Source organism: Martes martes (genome assembly GCF_963455335.1).
Source record: "Martes martes genome assembly, chromosome: 4".
Taxonomy (NCBI): domain Eukaryota; kingdom Metazoa; phylum Chordata; class Mammalia; order Carnivora; family Mustelidae; genus Martes; species Martes martes.
In genome coordinates, this window is record NC_137891.1 from 88,940,287 (window position 1) to 88,958,502 (window position 18,216).

At 41.1% G+C, this 18,216-nt stretch overlaps 1 protein-coding gene across 4 annotated transcripts in view; it reads right to left on the reverse strand.

The window, feature by feature from the left end:
• Positions 1-18,216, reverse strand: part of CHD1L (chromodomain helicase DNA binding protein 1 like) — a 67,119-nt gene that overhangs the window by 21,201 nt on the left and 27,702 nt on the right. For 3 of the 4 annotated variants that reach the window (XM_080800931.1, XM_080800932.1, XM_080800933.1), the window contains 9 exons: positions 15,301-15,463; positions 13,138-13,293; positions 11,870-11,962; positions 10,088-10,184; positions 7,722-7,795; positions 6,412-6,522; positions 3,368-3,482; positions 2,614-2,767; positions 554-719 (listed from right to left, as the gene is read on the reverse strand). In XM_080800931.1, the coding sequence (XP_080657057.1) occupies positions 554-719; positions 2,614-2,767; positions 3,368-3,482; positions 6,412-6,522; positions 7,722-7,795; positions 10,088-10,184; positions 11,870-11,962; positions 13,138-13,293; positions 15,301-15,463 (1,129 nt within the window). The remainder of the gene's footprint in view (positions 1-553; positions 720-2,613; positions 2,768-3,367; positions 3,483-6,411; positions 6,523-7,721; positions 7,796-10,087; positions 10,185-11,869; positions 11,963-13,137; positions 13,294-15,300; positions 15,464-18,216) is intronic. The other variant, XM_080800934.1, reaches the window with a different exon arrangement.

An 18,216-nucleotide genomic window follows, 5' to 3' on the forward strand; every position in this document is an offset into this window, starting at 1 on the left:
CTCTGTCAAATAAATAAATAAAATCTTTAAAGAAAAAAAAATGCAGTACCTACATCTTATGGGTACAGTGAAGATTAAATGAAAAAACAGATATAAAGCCTATGATGCAGTACACACTCCTGATCAAACAAACACAGAATAAATGTTCAACCAACGCAAAAAACAAATCACTCTACTATTCAGAAAATATTGAGAAAAGGAAAATGTGGGGGGCGCCATACTAAGGACAGTGGGATTCACTAACAGAGGAGAAGATGCTTGCCACCAAGGCAGAAGTGGTACAAATTAAAATCTTCGAGATATTACTAAAAGCATTAATATCATTGAGTTGGGTTCAAAGTTCAGCTACAAAGGAACAGTCAGACAATTTCCAGTCAGTCTAGGAAGAATTCTTGGAGGAAGGAAGTCTTAAACAGCGTGCCCAAAATAAGAACAGGGTGGGTAGGAAAAGATGACCCAGGGAGCACCATCCAGGACTTCCTATGGGGACCAATCTCACTCATGTCTAACTCGGGCGGCCATGCCATTTGCTCTACTCTCACTCCCCACTTACTGCCTTCCTCTTGCTCCCTGACTCTGCCTTCCATTGCAGGCAAGGCTTCAGAGATCCACTGGCCGTCTTTTGTTTCTCCCAGGATCGTCTCCAGGTCTATTTCATCCATGGTGCTGCCCTCAGATGATAGCAGTTTATCCAAACCAAATTTGAGTATCTCACTCAGCTTGAACGGAGAAAATGAAAAAGCCCAGTTAGTTCACGAAAACAAGCATTGGGATGTCAGTGATCTGTTACATGGTGTAATGACACAAGGCAAATCCCTTCCCTGTTGGTTGGCCATTCTCCTCTCCCCATGATGATGATACCAACCGGATCATTTAGTAGTTGGATGATGGCCAAGCAGAGAGATAAATACTGATCAGTGATGTTGACTTTGACAATTTTCCATAACAACAAGAAAAAACAGCCATTTTTTCCCTAAAGAACAGTAATATCCTGCATTATCTATAGCACTTTTGAGTCCTTCTCACAGGCACTTCCAGCAGCCACACGAGAAATCAAAGACCCAGTTAGCTTCTCTCGCACTAACAAACTTAGAAGGAGAAGGCTACACTTACTTAACGTACTTAATGGTACTATGATTAACTGACTTCTTTCCTTCGGCAATCTGGTTTCCTACCACAATGCCCTATGGAAACACCTTCGCAAAGACCAGTCACAACTGATGGCCAGACCTGAAAGCTGTTTTTCAATTCTAATCTTCCTGGGTATTCCTCTGGCACTGCACTATCCTGCTTCTCTTAACTCAAATGCACCCTTAGCCTACTCCCTAGGGATACAGGAACTGCCCAAACAGTTCAAATAATTTCCCTGGCTTTAGCTTCCTACTTCCAGCTTTGCAACTCCTTAAACACTAACTCTCTGAGATTCCAAATCAAGGTAGACTCACATCTTGACTGCCAGTTCCTATCTTACCCTTTTAGACTGGGTCAGTTTTCTCTAGATGGTCTAGTTATTTGTGAGCCAAATACTGGTAGGAACGTAAAGTGTTCCCAAGACCAGCTGTTTGAGAGGACTGTCGTACATCTTGCCCAGCTCAAGGATACCAGAAGGTTACATTATGGCTCTAAAGTCTGCTTTCTCTCTTCCTTATCCAGACTACACTAATTATCTCTTTGGTTGCCAAAAACAAAGGTGACAAGCCAATGCCCCTGAGATGAAAACAGTTTGTTCATTGTTTGTTTTAAAATAATCCAGTAATAAAAGAGGTCATTGTGGTTTATTAAATCTAATAGATATAGGACTCTCAAGTCCTGAAAGAGAGAAGCAGGTTCATTATCCTACAGAGAGGCAGATGTAGTGAACATTTATTGAATGCTTACTGTGTGCTAAGTATTATCTGAAGTGCTTCTGACTGTTTCAGTGAATATGCTCCCCGGGCCAAAATGAAAGAAAATGGAAGAACCTAGGATATATTATAATATGGGTTCTAATTTTAACCCATGGCTACTATAGAATAACTCGAAGTCCTCTTCCAGAAGAGAAATCTTCAAGTCAGCATTTGTTTCCTATCCAATATTCCCATCTTCAAGCAATTTCTTCTTTCATCCCTTTTTCCTAAAGCATAATTTTGAATTCCTGGTCTCATTTACCCGCCTCTGACTATGAAGGTCACTCACTGATCAAAGGGTCTGGGGTTAAGATGAGGTATGGGATTAATCGTCATTTATAATGCTGAGTTCTTTAATTTTTTTTAACAGTCCTCTGAGGTAACTTGTAGTATTCTCATTTTTTTGAAATGCAAACAGAGTACAACTGAGAAGTGAAGATATCTGCTCAAAGCTACATAGCCACTAAGTGACAAGGGTTGGATCTGAATCCAAGTGAGGGGGATCTAAAGCCCATCCCTATTATTCCATATTCCTCTACCTTTATATCATGTTCATCTCCAGCTCCTTGCTTGCATGCGGTAGGTACCATGGCAGATATGTCTGGCTGGGGAGCAAATGTGTAGTTGGGGAGAGTGGGTGTGAATACCAGTTCTTTGTGTTTACTTTCTTACCCATAAGAAAGTACTGACAATATGACACATTCTTAAGGGAAGAACAACATGATACCTGGAGGTCAGCATCGGCTGCAGGTTTCTGGGCCCCCAGAGTAAAATGGCCTCCCTCTATGACTGCATTGGTCAGCTGCAGTTTGGAGGCTGCTTTCCTACAGACTATCTCCTCCACAGTGTCTCGGCCAATCAGCCGAATAACTTTAACAGACCTGTACAGAAACAAAGGAGAGGAGTATGCCTTGAGGGTCTGCACAGATGAACACAAGTATGCAAGGCTGATACACTTAAAAGGAAATAAACCCAAAATGCCACGTTCAGGGTACAACTAAAGGGAGACTGTACTAAGTGGATCTGAGCATTTGTTAGAGAGATCTGGCCTCACAGAAGCTTTCCAAGAAAGTCAAGGAAGGGATGAGGCGGGGGCCCTAAACTGGGGTGTCTGATGGGAACACAGGAAGAAAACCTCTGGTCAAAGGGTAAGGCCCATCTCTTTAGCTTAACTCCACAACTCTGTAAGTTCATTTTTAAACTGAATTGGACCTTAATTCAGGAAAGAGGAGTGAAATAACTTCTAAAGGTTCCTTCTAGTCTTTTTAGGGTTTGATTGTGCTTTTTAATGAAGTAAGTTTGGAATGAGAATGTGTGCTGGCCAGCAGCCTTCAAGGAGTCAGCAGCAAAGCTGGGCTAAAACCCAGTGCTCTCTCGCCCTCTAGTCTGGGTCGTGACAGGACCAGCTTCTTCACCTTCTTCCCCAACCCAGAACTGAGGAGCCCAGGAGGTGGAAAGATGCTGGTGCTGAAATCTCTCACTTGTTCTGGCCAATCCGGTGAGCCCTGGCAGCTGCCTGCAAGTCATTCTGAGGATTGAAATCACTATCGACAAAAATAACGGTATCTGCAGCCGTTAAGTTCATGCCAACTCCTCCTGCAAACAACGCAAAAGGAACATGATCAGCAGCACACTGGCTAGGGCTAGACAATAAAGACACAAGGCCACAGCAGTATGATTGGTTAAATTAAGATCAGTCAAAAAAACTGGCCTCACCCTTCAAACTGACACTCCATCCCCAACTCCAGGACCTTGGAGTGGTTAATAGTGCTACCCGGGCTCATACTGCCTAACCTGGGACAATTTAACTACTAAAGGGAACAGAATGAGAGGAGCAGGGCCAAGTAGCCAAAGTACATTCTGACGTTAGTGCCAGGAAGCCATTTTAAATGGTCTGATTGGTTCGTTTAGAATACTCAGTATAAGAGGATACATGCTCTTTCAAAAGAAAACAGTTTTAAATCTGCAAGAGGTCTTCTGCTGCAGGCGCTGTTAAGAGAGGACTTAACATCCACTGCAGGTTACAGCTAAGGTAGCAAGATCCCTGATACAGGCTAATGAGAACAGAGGATGGTATTTATTTATTACACTCCTAAGCAGAGCAGGAAACTACCTCTCTCTGACAGGAGAAAACTTCAGAAACTCTTTTCTGTATTTGTTTCCACATTAATCAAAGAGAAGGTAACAAAACCAACCATAGGACAAGAACACTCCACGGGACAACTTTCCGATCCTTCTTCAGCTTTGTAGGAAAAGGGCTGAGGCGCCTCTTTGGATGATGAGAATTAATTAAGAGAACCATGAAAGCAAATTACAGCCTTGTCTTTGATTAATGTGGAAACAAGTACAAAAGGGACTCCCTCTTGCCAGGGTCGTTACAGCTCATTGCTGAGACAAGCGAGCCTGAAAGGGCTTGTTCCAAGACCCTGAATTAAGGATTAACTTTTGAGATGGGCTACTGACTCTAAGCTGGCTCTCAAGACAAGTCAGGCAGGAATATTCTAATTAAAGGCTTCATATAAAATTAAAGTTGGAATAAAGAGATAATAAAGACTGATTACTGAGAGATACTAAATTATGCCTCATAATAATGACAACTACACTTGTGCTGGGCTTATTATGTGCCAGGCACTGTTCTAAGCACTTTACCAATATCAGCTCCTTTAATCCTCACAACCTTATGAGTCATTTTTTACTATTATTTGCATTTTATAGATAAAAGAACAGAGAAGCCAAGGGACTTATTAGAGATCACACAGCTAGAAAGTGAAAGAGCCAGGAAGCAGTCCCACTAGTCTGTCTGGCTCCAGAGCCTTTGCTTTTTACTCACTACACCATAATTATCTCCAAGGCACTTATTTCATTAAAGTGTGCTCCATAAAAATTATCATCTTCTTCTTGGGTTAATGTTGTCTCAGTTCAGCGCTTCTCCATTAAGGAGGGACATTTTACAAATAAGCTATTCTCCAGTCTTGTTTGGGACATACTGTGAGCGATCACTGCCACCTAGTGGCAATATGCTTCAGTCACAGGCATATTTGAAAGTTGGAGGGAAACCTGTTAAACGAAATGATAGTTCTCCTAATCTACAGCTTAAAAAGTGATGGCAAACAAGATCGTTACTGTTTGGAAAACGCTCATGTTCAGGATTGCTTCAGTTCTCCAAAAAGATTACCCTGTATTGACTGATTCTGAGTACTCCAAGGGGCTGACTCTTCCTCATTTTAGACCGCTGAAACATAATGCTATTCTTTAAACATGAAGATGAAGAAATCGGTAATGAATAAATAGCACAGTTTTCCAACACTGAAAATGCATTTGCTCTGATCCTTCCAGTGTCTCCTAAAACCATCACTGAGACAACAGAGAACGTGATAAATGGCTGATTCAGGGTGCAGTCTATAATGGAAGCGAGTGAAGCAATCTCCTTATGGTCAAGGATTCTACCTAACCCATCTTTTATGTACTCTTACAGTACGAGAAACTTCATAAATGCTTTCTAAGATGGAACTTTCTCTTTAAAAAGATGTTGACCTCTCCTAAATAGAGGACACAAATCCCTTTAGTGTTCCTGCATCTATTGCATCAAAATTAGGTCTACAGGGCACCTGTGTGGCTCAGTCAAGTAAGTGTCTGCCTTCGGGTCAGGTCATGATCTCAGGGTCCTGGGATAAGCTCCGGGCTCAGCGGGGAGTCTGCTTCTCTCTCTTTCCTTCTGCCCCTCCGTCCCACTAGTGCTCTCTCTCTAGCTCACTCTCTCCCAAATAAATAAATAAAAATCTTAAAAAAAAAAAAAAAAAGAAAGATTAAATCTACAAAAAATTAGATAATGAAACTAAGATTCTGTAAGTTCAAAACTAATTTAAGGTGGGCTTGCTCCAGGAAATAAGAATAATTTCATCTCTGAGAACTGATTTCAAATTACTAAAGTGTCTATAAAGGCAGTCTTTAACTGGTATAGCACTATAAATAACACTTAAAATATTTATGACTTACCTCATAAAGATAATGTTAAAAATAATTCTAAAGAGCTGGCGATTTCATTATAATCACAAGTTTTTTTAAAAAGGGATTTTCATTAAGCTTTTACAGCACGATTCCAGAGCTACTTACAGAGGAGGGATAAGTAGCGAACAGGTTGTTATCTTACTTCCCAAATTCACAGCTGAGAAGGAGTGTTTTCTCTGCTGAATGGGAGTAAAACTGTCCACGAAATTACAGACAACTTCTAGGACAACCCCAGGTCAGTGGTCAAAGCAAATTAAAATCACTTTCCAACAACCCCTGGTTCCAGACTTATTTCTCTGAGCTGGCAGCTTAGAGAACTTGGACAGGAAAGAACCCCATGCTAGGAGTCCAAAACTTTGATTAATTTATGGCAACTCCCTCAATTTCCCTTTTTTATGTTCCTTGTTGATGACCTCACCTTTCAGAAAATTAGGGGAAAACATACTAATGGTTGGGATGTAAAAGTACTCTATCTCCCCCTGATTTGTCTGCTTTTGCCAATGCCTTTGTGGCCTACCTGCCCTGGTACTCAGGAGAAAAATAAAAACAGGCTGCTGTCCAAAGTTCTTAATGGCCAGGTGTCTCTCCTCTCCTCTCACAGAACCATCCACACGCTCATAGCTGTACCCTTCACACAGAAAAAGAAAACAGAAATAGAAACCCTTTTCACATATTCTTTGGGTAATAAAACACTGTCAGCTCAAAACCAAATGCTAATTTTGTCCTTTTTTGTATACAGGTATGCCCCTACTTTCAGCAAATCCCATGGTAAAAATCTAAATTTAGGCGACATTTGTTTTACAAAAGAACTCAACATAATATACCTCTCTGGGTTTTTTAAATACATGCAGTCGATGTATTTGGTGTTTGTGGGGTTAAAAGTCAATTCTAACTATCCCAACCCTGAAGCACACTGTGAACCATGCTGTGTGTAGTCTCCAATTCTGCCGCAACAGAATTCTTACTTATGCAAGGAGGAAGACAAGCACTTAGGAGCTTATGAGTGAGCCTGCCCAGTGGCCCAGCAGCTGCCTTTCAATGAAGCTTTAGGTTCTCCACCCATCAGCACAGACCCCTGTCAGGAAGGGGAATTACATGCTCAAGCCCTGTTTGTGAATCTGGGGATCCCTCAACATGCTAATGGCATTTCCTGCAATTGTCCAGTGGACCAGGTACTGTACTGTAGTACTTAGGGGACATCAAGTGGTTCCGAGAGATCTACTCTGAATTCAGGTTTTAAACAGTAAGGTCTGAAGCTGATACTCCCTCACCACTGATTTCAAGATCAGTCAGTGTTACAGCCTTTTCCTAGCATTCCACATACATTTTATTATATATTAAACAGAATCCCCAGGTAATAATGTACATTCCCTATTGTTTATATAGAAAAAATATTCCTTTCCCTTGGTTGATAAATGGGATCTCTATAATTTCATCTTTTTCTACTGATCCTGAGTAAGTGCTCAACTGCCTGAAATGAATGTTACAAGACACCGAAAGCTTTTTTTTTTTGCAAACATTTTCAAAAACACTCAATAGTTCTGCAACTCAGATTTTTTTTCCAGTGCCCATAATTTTAAAATCACATTGCCAATGGAATGTATGTTTATTTCTGCTCATGTGTCTTTAGCCAGCTGTCAGTCCTTGTGTAAAACACCTCTCTCCTTACTTCCAATCTTTCTTCGGTCCAAAATAATGTTCTTTGACTACTTTCCGCTGTAACATCTCCACTCCGTGCCACCCCCCCACCCGGATTACCCTTCATGGACCTATTAGATTGTTAAGTCTAAAAATAGCTTAAGCAACGTAGTGGCCAAGGAATGTCACCTCTGTAGTCCATGTAGTCTTGGAGAATATCCAACATCTGGGTCATCTGGGAGAAAAGTAAAACTCGATGGCCCCTGGCAAGAAAGAGAAAAGGAAGATCTGCCAACTCTAAGTATTTAAGGTGAGTTTCCCTCAGGGGAAACTTACCAAAGAATACAAGTTTATAAATAAATGAAATTGTGAAGCAGAAATATAGATACCATAATCACTTACAGAGACTTCCCTCAGAAATACTAAATGTTCCACATAAATAACCATATGTAGCCATATTCTGCAGAGCCTAAGTTCTCAAACTACAGATATTCCCAGAAGCATGTGTCAATGCACCACGGGGTATAAAAAGCCCCAGGATAACCTCTTTCTGAAATGTCAATTTACTAATGGAAAGAAATATACACATCCATTTTAACCGCAAAATAAATAAAGGTACGTGAAGAATAAAGTGCAAAATTCAAACGCACAAAACCCAACTGGAAATCCTGAAGAACTTGTGGTCAGCCATCTATGGCCATTCTCTAGTTGAGGGTGTAAAATCACCATCCTCTCATCTATTGCTTTATCTCATATCCCATATATGATACATTAAAAAAAACTAATGTATAGGCAGAAGAAAGGAAAGGAGGAGGCAAAATGAATTAAGTCAAGAATAAAGATAAGCCTACAGTCCCATGCTATCAGGTATTATTTAAGTTTTCACAAAGAAAGAAATGTAACACTGTAAAAACAGGAGTCTCATTAGGAAAACTAATTTAATCTGAGCTTGTGATGTGTATAAAGGAACAATTATGAAGAACTCCTTTAAGACTCTAGCCCCGAACATATGGAAAAGGCGCTGAAGTTGAGGACCTCAATTCTAATCCCATCTCTGTCATCTGCTGGCTGTGTGACTTTAGACAAGCCACAGGACCACTCTGCGCCTGTTTCATCACCTATGAAATTAAAAGGTTGGAAAGATGTTTACGGTTCCTCCTCCACCTCTAACACACTTATACTAGATATATCAAAGCCAATAAAATACATTAAGACATGCAATTATTTGGCTTGCACATTCCTAATGTTGGGTAGTTTTGCCAAATCTCAGGTCTTAGGGCTAGTTCAGGCTCACCTGAGACAGCTGCGCTGAAGGGACAACTTTGAAATCCTTAGGAAGCTGGGCTTTTTCTAGACTTCTTTGTCCCTCTAGGGACCAGGAGGATGAGGTAGAGGCTGGATACCAAGCCACTAAACATTTAGCTGAACCTTTAAAGGTTCCAGGAGTGACTCGGTCTTCTGCTACCCAACCCATGTTTCTGGGTAAGAGTTCTGCAAATTCTCTTTGAACCAAACCCTACAGGTTAACAAAGATGCATATTTACTAAGCCCTCATTAGGTGCCAATTCAGTGTAAGGTAACAGCAGGCAATTAAAAAAGAAATGTTTGATGTTATCTCTGTTTTGGGGGAACTAAACCATACAGCTGGAATAATGAGATTCCTACACTTCAATTAAACAGAGGAGTGCACTGCCAAATGCTGGATTAGGATCCTAGGTGCTGTAGGAATTCAGGAAAGGGAAGGACGAATATGGAGGGGATAGGGTAGGGTGGGATGAGGTGTGGGTATAGTTGCAGAGAAGGTGGAAGCCGAATCAGGGTCTTTAAAAAAGGAAAACTGGAGGGGCGCCTGGGTGGCTCAGTTGTTAACTGTCTGCCTACGGCTCAGGTCATGATCCCAGAGTCCTGGGATCAAGCCCCGCATCAGGCCCCCTGATCGGTGGGGAGCCTACTTCTCCCTCTCCCACTGCTTCTCCGCCTGCTTCTGCTCTCTCACTTTCTCTGTCAAATAAATAAATAAAATCTTTTTTTTTTTTAAAAAAAAAAAGGAAAACTGGAATTAGTCTCAAGAAATCAGTGAATTCAGGCACCCGACTGGCTCAGTCGGTTAAGCATCTGCCTGTCTCAGGTCACGATCCTGGGGTCCTGGGATCGAGACCCACATTGAGCTCCCTGCACAGGGAGAAACCTGCTTCTCCCACTCCCTGCTCCCCCGCTCATGTTCTTTCCCTCACTATCTCTCTCTCAAATAAATAAATAAAATCTTAAAGAAAAAAAGAAAGAAATCAGTGAATCATCTGTTTTTTTTTTTTAAAGATTTTATTCATTTATTTGACAGAGATCACAAGTAGACAGAGAGGCAGGCAGAGAGAGGGGAAGGGAAGCAGGCTCCCCGCCAAGCAGAGAGCCAGACGCGGGGCTCGATCCCAGGACCCTGGGATCATGACCTGAGCCGAAGGCAGAGGCTTTAACCCACTGAGCCACCCAGGCGCCCCGAATCACCTGGTTTTAAAAAATTATCAGCTCAGAGCAGAAAATGTAAACTAACCACCTACCTGGAATACAGGAATGCCAGCAGCTTATCCAATAGATGAAGTTTCCCACTGGCCTCAATCAGGTGGTCTCCAATCTCAAAAGGCTCTGGTTCCACACCTGAAAAAAAAGGGAACCTATTCCCAATAATGTGTCCCCTGACCAGGGCAGACTCCTTAAGTACAGAAGCTGACGGTGAGGCTACAGTAAGAGGCCAAGCTCCTCCTAATTGATAATGGGCCCTAGTCTCATCTCTTTGAGACATTTTATAATTATTTGTATGATAATCTTGGTCCTGCTTAACATCAATCAGAGAGCCTAACACTCCCAACATGCCTAATATAATGCCCACCCAAGGAACAAGCCCACTCTTTACAAAAAGGAGGCACAAGGACATGCTAAAAGCCAGAGAATTAAAAATTTGAGACTCACTCAAGAAAACAAATCAAGAAATAATGCTTAGATGTATTAACTAGTAATTCTCAAGGTGGGGGGAGGGTGGCAGTCAGAATAACCTAGAGGGCTTCTTTCAAAATCCACACGTTCCCAATGCCCCCTGCCTTAAAAAAAGATTCTGAAATGTACCTGATTAAGATTCTGTGACATTTAAAACAATTCATAGTGCCACTTAACAAATACTCCCTTAAAATGACTCCAGCAAACCCTCCACATTGATCCTATCCATTCTAGTGCCCCCATGACCATAGAAGTCCTAGAAGTGTCCCAAAAGCTACCCATGAGAGTGAATCAAAAAAGCCCTCATTTGGTATGTAGCTAAAGCAGCACTTAGAGGGAAATCTCTAAAATGGAGGGGAAGCAGCAAAGAAGGATGAAAAGGAGCAGAGGTAGGGAAATGGAGAAGCAAGAGAAAGCGCTGTTCTAGAAGGCAAAGGAAGAAAGTGTTTCAAGAAAGAAGTTATCAACTGTGTCAAAGGTTTTGAGAGATTAACTAAAATGCAAACTGACAACCATCGGGAGATCCCTGGTAAACCTGCAAAGTTCAAGGGTGGTAATGAAAGGCTGACAATGGAGTGGGTTTAAGACAATGGGACATCCAGGGGCACCTGGATGGTTCAGTTCATTGAGCATCTGACTCGATCTCAGCTCAGGTCTTGATGTGAGGGTCATGAGTTCAAGCCCTGCACTGGGCTCCACAGTTGGGTGAGTGTGGAGCCCACTTTAAAAAAAAAAAGAAAAAAGACAGGGGCCCGTGGGTGTCTGCCTTTGACTCAGGTCATGATCCCAGCGTACTGGGATCGAGCCCCACATCGAGCCCCATTCTCCCTCTCCAGCTCCCCCTGCTTGTGTTCCCTCTCTCACTATTTCTCTCAGTCATAAATAAATAAAATCTTTAGGGGGAAAAAAAAAAGACAACGAGACATCTAATCACGGAGAAATGATCCCTAAAGCCAGATTATGAGACAACCCATAAAACAAGCAGCCCTGAGATTCTTCAAAACTATAATTTCAGGTAAGATCAACAAAGGCAAAAAATAAAAACAAACAAATAAAAACCCCTGAGTAATGTTTCTGGATTACAGGAGAATAAAGAGACAAATATAATTCAGATCTATGACTTGATTTTGAATTTAAAGAGAGAAGAAAATCAAAGCCATAAGAGACACTAAGGGGACAACTGAAAAAAGTTGACTATGAACAACGAATTAGATTACATCAACACAAAATTAACAAAAGAAAATGGGGGAAAAACTAGACAGTAAATACAGGCAATTCTTTTGAAGAATGATGTGGCCACAGAAATGTTCATGAAAAGCAATGTGAGGAAAAAAGGGCATTTGTCTCACCATCAAACAGATATGGGTGATCCACACACTTTCGAAGCTGGGACAAGACATTCTGAAGTTTAACTTTCTTTGCCATCTCATTTTCAAATGCATCTGAAAACAGCAACAGACAGAGATATGGATTACTAGTAGAACAAAAACAAAAAACAAAACAAAACAAAAACACTAAGTTAACCTTATTTATTCAGTAATAGATCTCTTAAACCTGTAATAACCTCCTAAATTTCACTGAATTGTATTAAGAATTAACAGCATAGGGGAGCCTGGGTGGCTCAGTGGGTTAAAGCCTCTGCCTTCGGTTCAGGTCATGGTCCCGGGATCCTGGGATCGAGCCCGCATCAGGCTCTCTGCTCAGCGGGGAGCCTGCTTCCTCCTTTCTCTCTGCCTGCCTCTCTGCCTACTTGAGATCTGTCAAATAAATAAATAAAATCTTTAAAAAAAAAAAAAAAAAAAGAATTAACAGCATAGGGGCGCCTGGGAGGCTCAGTGGGTCAGGCCTCTGCCTTCAGCTTGGGTCATGGTCTCAGGGTCCTGGAATTGGACCCTGCATTGGGCTCTCTGCTCAGCAGGGAGCCTGCTTCCCCCTCTCTCTCTGCCTGCCTCTCTGCCTACTTGTGATCTCTGTGAAATAAATAAATAAAATCTTAAAAAAGAAAAAAAAAGAATTAACAGCTTATTCACACAAAATTTTCTTAACTATCACTTTGTTTTAAGGAAGCCTAAATATAAAATGAACTCAGGAGCATGTTGTTATTTTACACAATTCTAAAGTCCTTTCTTTAACTACTGTTGTGGAGCCAAGGGATAAAATAACACAGAGTGACAGACTGTTCTACTCCTCTCTCTGTTCCCACTCCCAATTCCTCTCAGTGAATCTGATCCAACAAAAAAGCTTTGCAATGTGTTAAATATCTGATAGGGTGGAAAGATGAAAGGCATGACTGGCATACCTAGAAGTGTTTGCTTAACTAACTTCCACGCAGTAAGGACAAGTGGGGGGGGGGGGGGGAGAAAAGGAAATTTCACAAGTGCAACAACCAGTGAAGTCTGTTTTACTGTAAAGACACCCCACATGGTTTCACTGCAGCTGACCTGAACATTATTCAGAATACAAAATTCCATCCATATTACTATACAAACCAAGTATGATAGTAAAATATTTATTCACCTAGTACATGTATACCCACTAGTAGGCATGCCTAGCATTTATTTTGAACAATCATCCCCTCCTTGTTTAGTTTGTAAACAGTCAAGTGCCCTCTGATTACCTAGGTCTTTCATCAAAATGGCCTTGTAGTATCTTTTCTGCAGTGCTGACATGCCATGGTACAGCACTACCTCTGTCTTCTTGGGAAGCTCGGTAGCTACCTCAGCTTTCACCCGCCTCAACAGAAATGGCTGCAAGAGTTTGTGTAGTTCCCTTGCTGTGTAAGGGGAAAAAAACAACAACAAGACAAAGAGAGCAGGATGAAATTTTCATGCCAGTTCCACATGCTAGACCAGTATGGTGATTTTTCATAGTACAGGTGAACCTTGAACATGGGTTTGAACTGCGCAGGTTGACTTAAATGCAGATTTTTTTTTCAATAAATACAATAAATACAGTACTACTCTAAGTATATTTTTGCTTCCTTAGGATTTTCTTAGCATTTTCTTTCCTCTGGGTCACTTGACTGTTAAGAATACAGTCTAACACATATAACACACCAAATATGTGGTCGTTGTTTACATTACCACTAAAGCATCCAGTTAATGGCAGGCTATTAGTAGTTAAGTTTGGGAAGTCAAAAGTTAGAGCAGATTTTCGACTGTGTGGGGGCCATCAACATCCCTAGCCCCTGGTTGAAGGGCCAACCATATTTCTTCCTTCATCGGGTTCTTTTTCCCAACTCTACTGGCTGTCAACTTAAGAACTAGGAACACTCAAAGAACTCAATTTTTAGGGGCACCTGGGTGGCTCAGTTGGGTAAACAACTGCCTTCGGGGCTCAGGTCATGATCCTGGAGTCCTGGGATCAAATCCCACATCAGGCTCCCTGCTTGGCAGGAGTCTGCTTCTCCCTCTGACCTCTCCCCTCTCATGCTCTCTCTCTCTCAAATACATACATAAAATCTAAAAAAATAAAAAAAGAACTTAATTTTTATTAATAATTTCTCATCTGCATGAAGTTTTACTGTTTCCAGGATACTTCTGCACTTAATCTGATTAACCACCAAAAGATCTCAGAAGTAGAGGGACAAATAATATTGTCCCCATTTTTTTAAGATTATTTATTTATTTATTTGAGAGAGAACATGAGAGGGGAGAAGGTCAGAGGGAGAAGCAGACTCCCCATGGAGCTGGGAGCCCAATGTGGGACTCGATCCCGGAACTCCCGGGATCACAACCCCAGCTGAAGGCAGTCACCCAACCGAGCCACCTAGGTGCCCAAATTGTCCCCATTTTTATAGCTAAGTTAAGCACACCTTATTCAAAGTTACACAGCTGGACACCAATGTTGCTATTATTCAGACCCAGTTCTTTTCAGTTCAATATCTTTGTTCCTTCCCCAGGCATCATGAACTTCAAAAACTAGCCTGAACTGGAATTCCACTGCACGTTGGGTTGCCAGGTACAGCAAATAAAAATATAAGAATGCAGTGAAATATAAATTCCACATAAACAACAAAATAATTTTGTAATAGGAGTATGTCTCATGTAATATTTGACTGGGGGTCATATATTTTATCTGGCAACCCTAAACATGGAGGCAATCGGAGGGGTTCCCCAGGTAATCTCCAGCTTATGGTACGGGCATTTCTGCTGTGAGAAGCTCTTCCAATTCATACTTACCTAGTACACATATCCCCACTAGTTGGAATGCCTAGCACTTATTTTGCACAATCACCCTGGGATAACAATATGGGGACAGACAGGTAATTCAACAAGGCAGTGGGGCAAAGGTACAAGAGGAAGAAGACTGCAACTGGCAGCTGTATAAATGAGGATGGCTCTCCTCCTTCGCTTCCACCACCCACTTATCCCAGACTCTTGGTTTTGATGCACTGTTAACAGAAACCCCAGTGCTATGGAATGCTGAGGAGTGGTTTCTGCCTCAGGAAATAGCACAGAAAGTTAACAAATTACAAAAGTAAAGAATTTATGTGTTGAGGGGGGGAGAAGCAGACACTTTCTATTTCTTCCCAAAATGATCCATTAAGCCCTCCTGTAGAATCATTTAACAAATAAGAATCACGCACGAATAGCAGACAACAGGGAACAACCTGAGGGATCTAGCACCACCTCAGTTCTGTGTGGCTCTTTATCTCCCCAGGAGGTGTCCTCCAGTTATCAATTCTCTTTCTTTTCTACCTATAACCCCATATCTGTTATGTACCAGGGCAGGTTCTAGGCCCAGACTTTTTGTTATGATTTCTAGGAAGAGAACTTGCCTGACTCAGACTCCTTCTCAATATCCTGGTAATGCTGAACAAAATCTCCCACCTGCTCCTTGGGAAAGAGATCAGGCTCCACAAAGCTGAGAAGAGAGTAGAGCTCTTGGAGGCTGTTCTGGATGGGAGTTCCGGTCAACAGGAGACTGAAGACTACTGAGAACTCAAATACATAAATGAATAAAGTAAAAAATCCATAAACCAAGAAGACCAAGTTCCCCATTACAACCTTTACCTGTACAGAGAGAGGCATAATTTAATGGGATGACCATGAGGACATGAAACCAGAAGACTGGTTCAAGCTGTATACTAGAGATTTGATATAGGAAATAATACCTCTTCAATTGTAAGAAGGCGACAATAATTCTGTCAAGGAGATAATGTTACAAGGAGGTAAGTAAAATCACTGTGTGAATTCTGAAGTACTACATGAGCATTTGATATGGCTATCATTATTCAATCTTAGTGGGGATTCAAGCTGTATTTTATTACCCACATGGATGAGTCTACTGAGGCATCAGAGGCACATGGTACATACTCAAGCAGTTTGAAAAAGCTACAGCATCAGCCCCACCACTACAAGTGAGAAGCAAGAAGATCTACACTAAAAGAATGTCCTTCTGCACAACTTTACAGAGCATCACATTCAAAACATCAAGACTTCTGGATGTTTCTGGGCCTTATACAGCCCAAAATGAAAGAAATTCTTTAAATTCTGAGCAACAGGTAAGAAGAAGAAGAATACAAGACTAATGAAATAAAAGGTTAGGAAAGACAATAATAGGTATTAAGTTAAGCAAGGACAACCTCTAAACTAACGTTAATAAAAACTTACACCACTTGAGTTAAATAATGAAGCAAAAGCAGAGAGCCATATCCTGTATATGTTATTTTAAAAACTGAAATACAGTATGATACATTGATACATATATATACCCATATGTACATACACACACCTTATTTTTTTTTAAGATTTTTATTTATTTATTTGACAGACAGAGATCACAAGTAGGCAGAGAGGCAGGCAGAGAGAAAGGAGGATGCAGGCTCCCCGTCGAGGAGGGAGCCCAATGCAGGGCTCGATCCCAGGACCCTGGGATCATGACCTGAGCCGAAGGCAGAGGCTTTAACCCACTGAGCCACCCAGGCGCCCCACACACCTTATTTTAAATATAAAAATACAGTATATTTTAGTTTCTAAAATAATATATATGCATATTTACGTGTTTGGGTGTTCACATGCACAGCAAAGGATATGGCAGCAGATATACCAAATGTTAATGTATGCACAGGAGTAAGATTACTGATGATTTTTATTTTTATTCTTGTTTCTACACTTTGATTTGGGAGAGGTCATAAAAAGATACTGATTAATATCAGAAAAGGTAACAGATGGAATGACACAAATAAAACTGATTTTAAAAGGTTACATTACTATTTTTTTTTTTTTGCTTTCTTTTTAAATTGTTTCATCAATGTCCAACCACTCATGCCTGCTCTGCTGCTGGGCAATGTTTTCATAGAATTTAAGTATGGGAACTGGTCAGAAATAAATGCTTTCAACAACCAACTGACCTCTTTACAATGTGTTCATCAAGCAAAGATCTGGGGTGACCAAAAAATATGAAGTCAAAAAGATAATCAGGATTGTTGGTCACTATAGTCAACTTACACTGTCATATGAGCCAATATATTTATTCACAGTAGTGTCCATTTAGTATCAAAACTTATAACTGGGTGAAAAAAATCCAGAGACAATCTCTTTGTATACAGTATTTTTTTTTAAAGATTTTATTCACTTATTTGACAGAGAGGGAGCACAAGTAGGCAGAGCAGCAGGCAAATGGAGAGGGAGAAGCAGGCTTCCCTCTGAGCAGGGAGCCCTACACGGGCTTGATCCCAGGACCCTGAGATCATGACCTGAGCCAAAGACAGACGCTCAACCAACTGAGCCACCCAGGAGCACCTGTATACAGAATTTTTAAAACTTCTTTTTGTGTTAGATACTTTGCAAACATATCCCATGTTGCTAAATATTCTTCTACATAATTTTTCATGGCAGCCTTACTTTGTCAAGGTACTACTCTTACTTTGTGAAAGTACTTTGTAAATGTAAATGAGGTACAACCAACTCCCTATGTTTCACTATAAACTGCTGCCAGCTCTTACAAACAAGCTGAAAACAATATTGTAAAGTGGGGGGGAAAGGCATCACCCTTCTCCCCACCTCTCAGCCCCATCAATAAAGACATTTCTTTCCAACCAACAAGTTGTCTGCAATTCAAACCCCATATCATGCTTAGATGACACAGAAATTCCTCACATAATCCCTCTGAGACTTAGTTTTCTTATGAATAACAAGGAAAGACTATGGGACTGGCAACAGAACTTCGTTTCTCCATTCCAAACCCTGGGGTTCCTTTACTACACCTGGTTCTCTTCTCCCATCATGCATTAGTAAACTGGCATGGTAGTTTATGAAGCAGTCTCTTATAGGGTTATGTGCCAGAATATGACAATCTCTTGGGGAAAAGATACTATTAAAGAGTCCCTAAAAGAAGGCAAAAGACATCACAGAGCAAAGGGGGCCCACCAGGGGATAGCAGTCTTTGAGATTGGACTAACAGTGGCCATATCTGCATTACAGTGCTAAAAACTACTAGCTTTTAGCCAGTAAACAGAGAATTCAGACCTAAGACCTTCCTCCAAATCACCTCTAACTTCATTAACTCATTTGTGATTAGGACATGTTATACGACAGGGAGCAAACCTCAGTGAAAGCCACAGGAATTTGCATACATGGTCTCATTTAAAGATCAGCAAGGAGAAGGGCACTTCTTACTCACAAGCTGTTCCCTTGGCTCCTCAGAAAAGAGGGCAAATCTAGGCCTACACTGACATTTCTCATTTCTCATT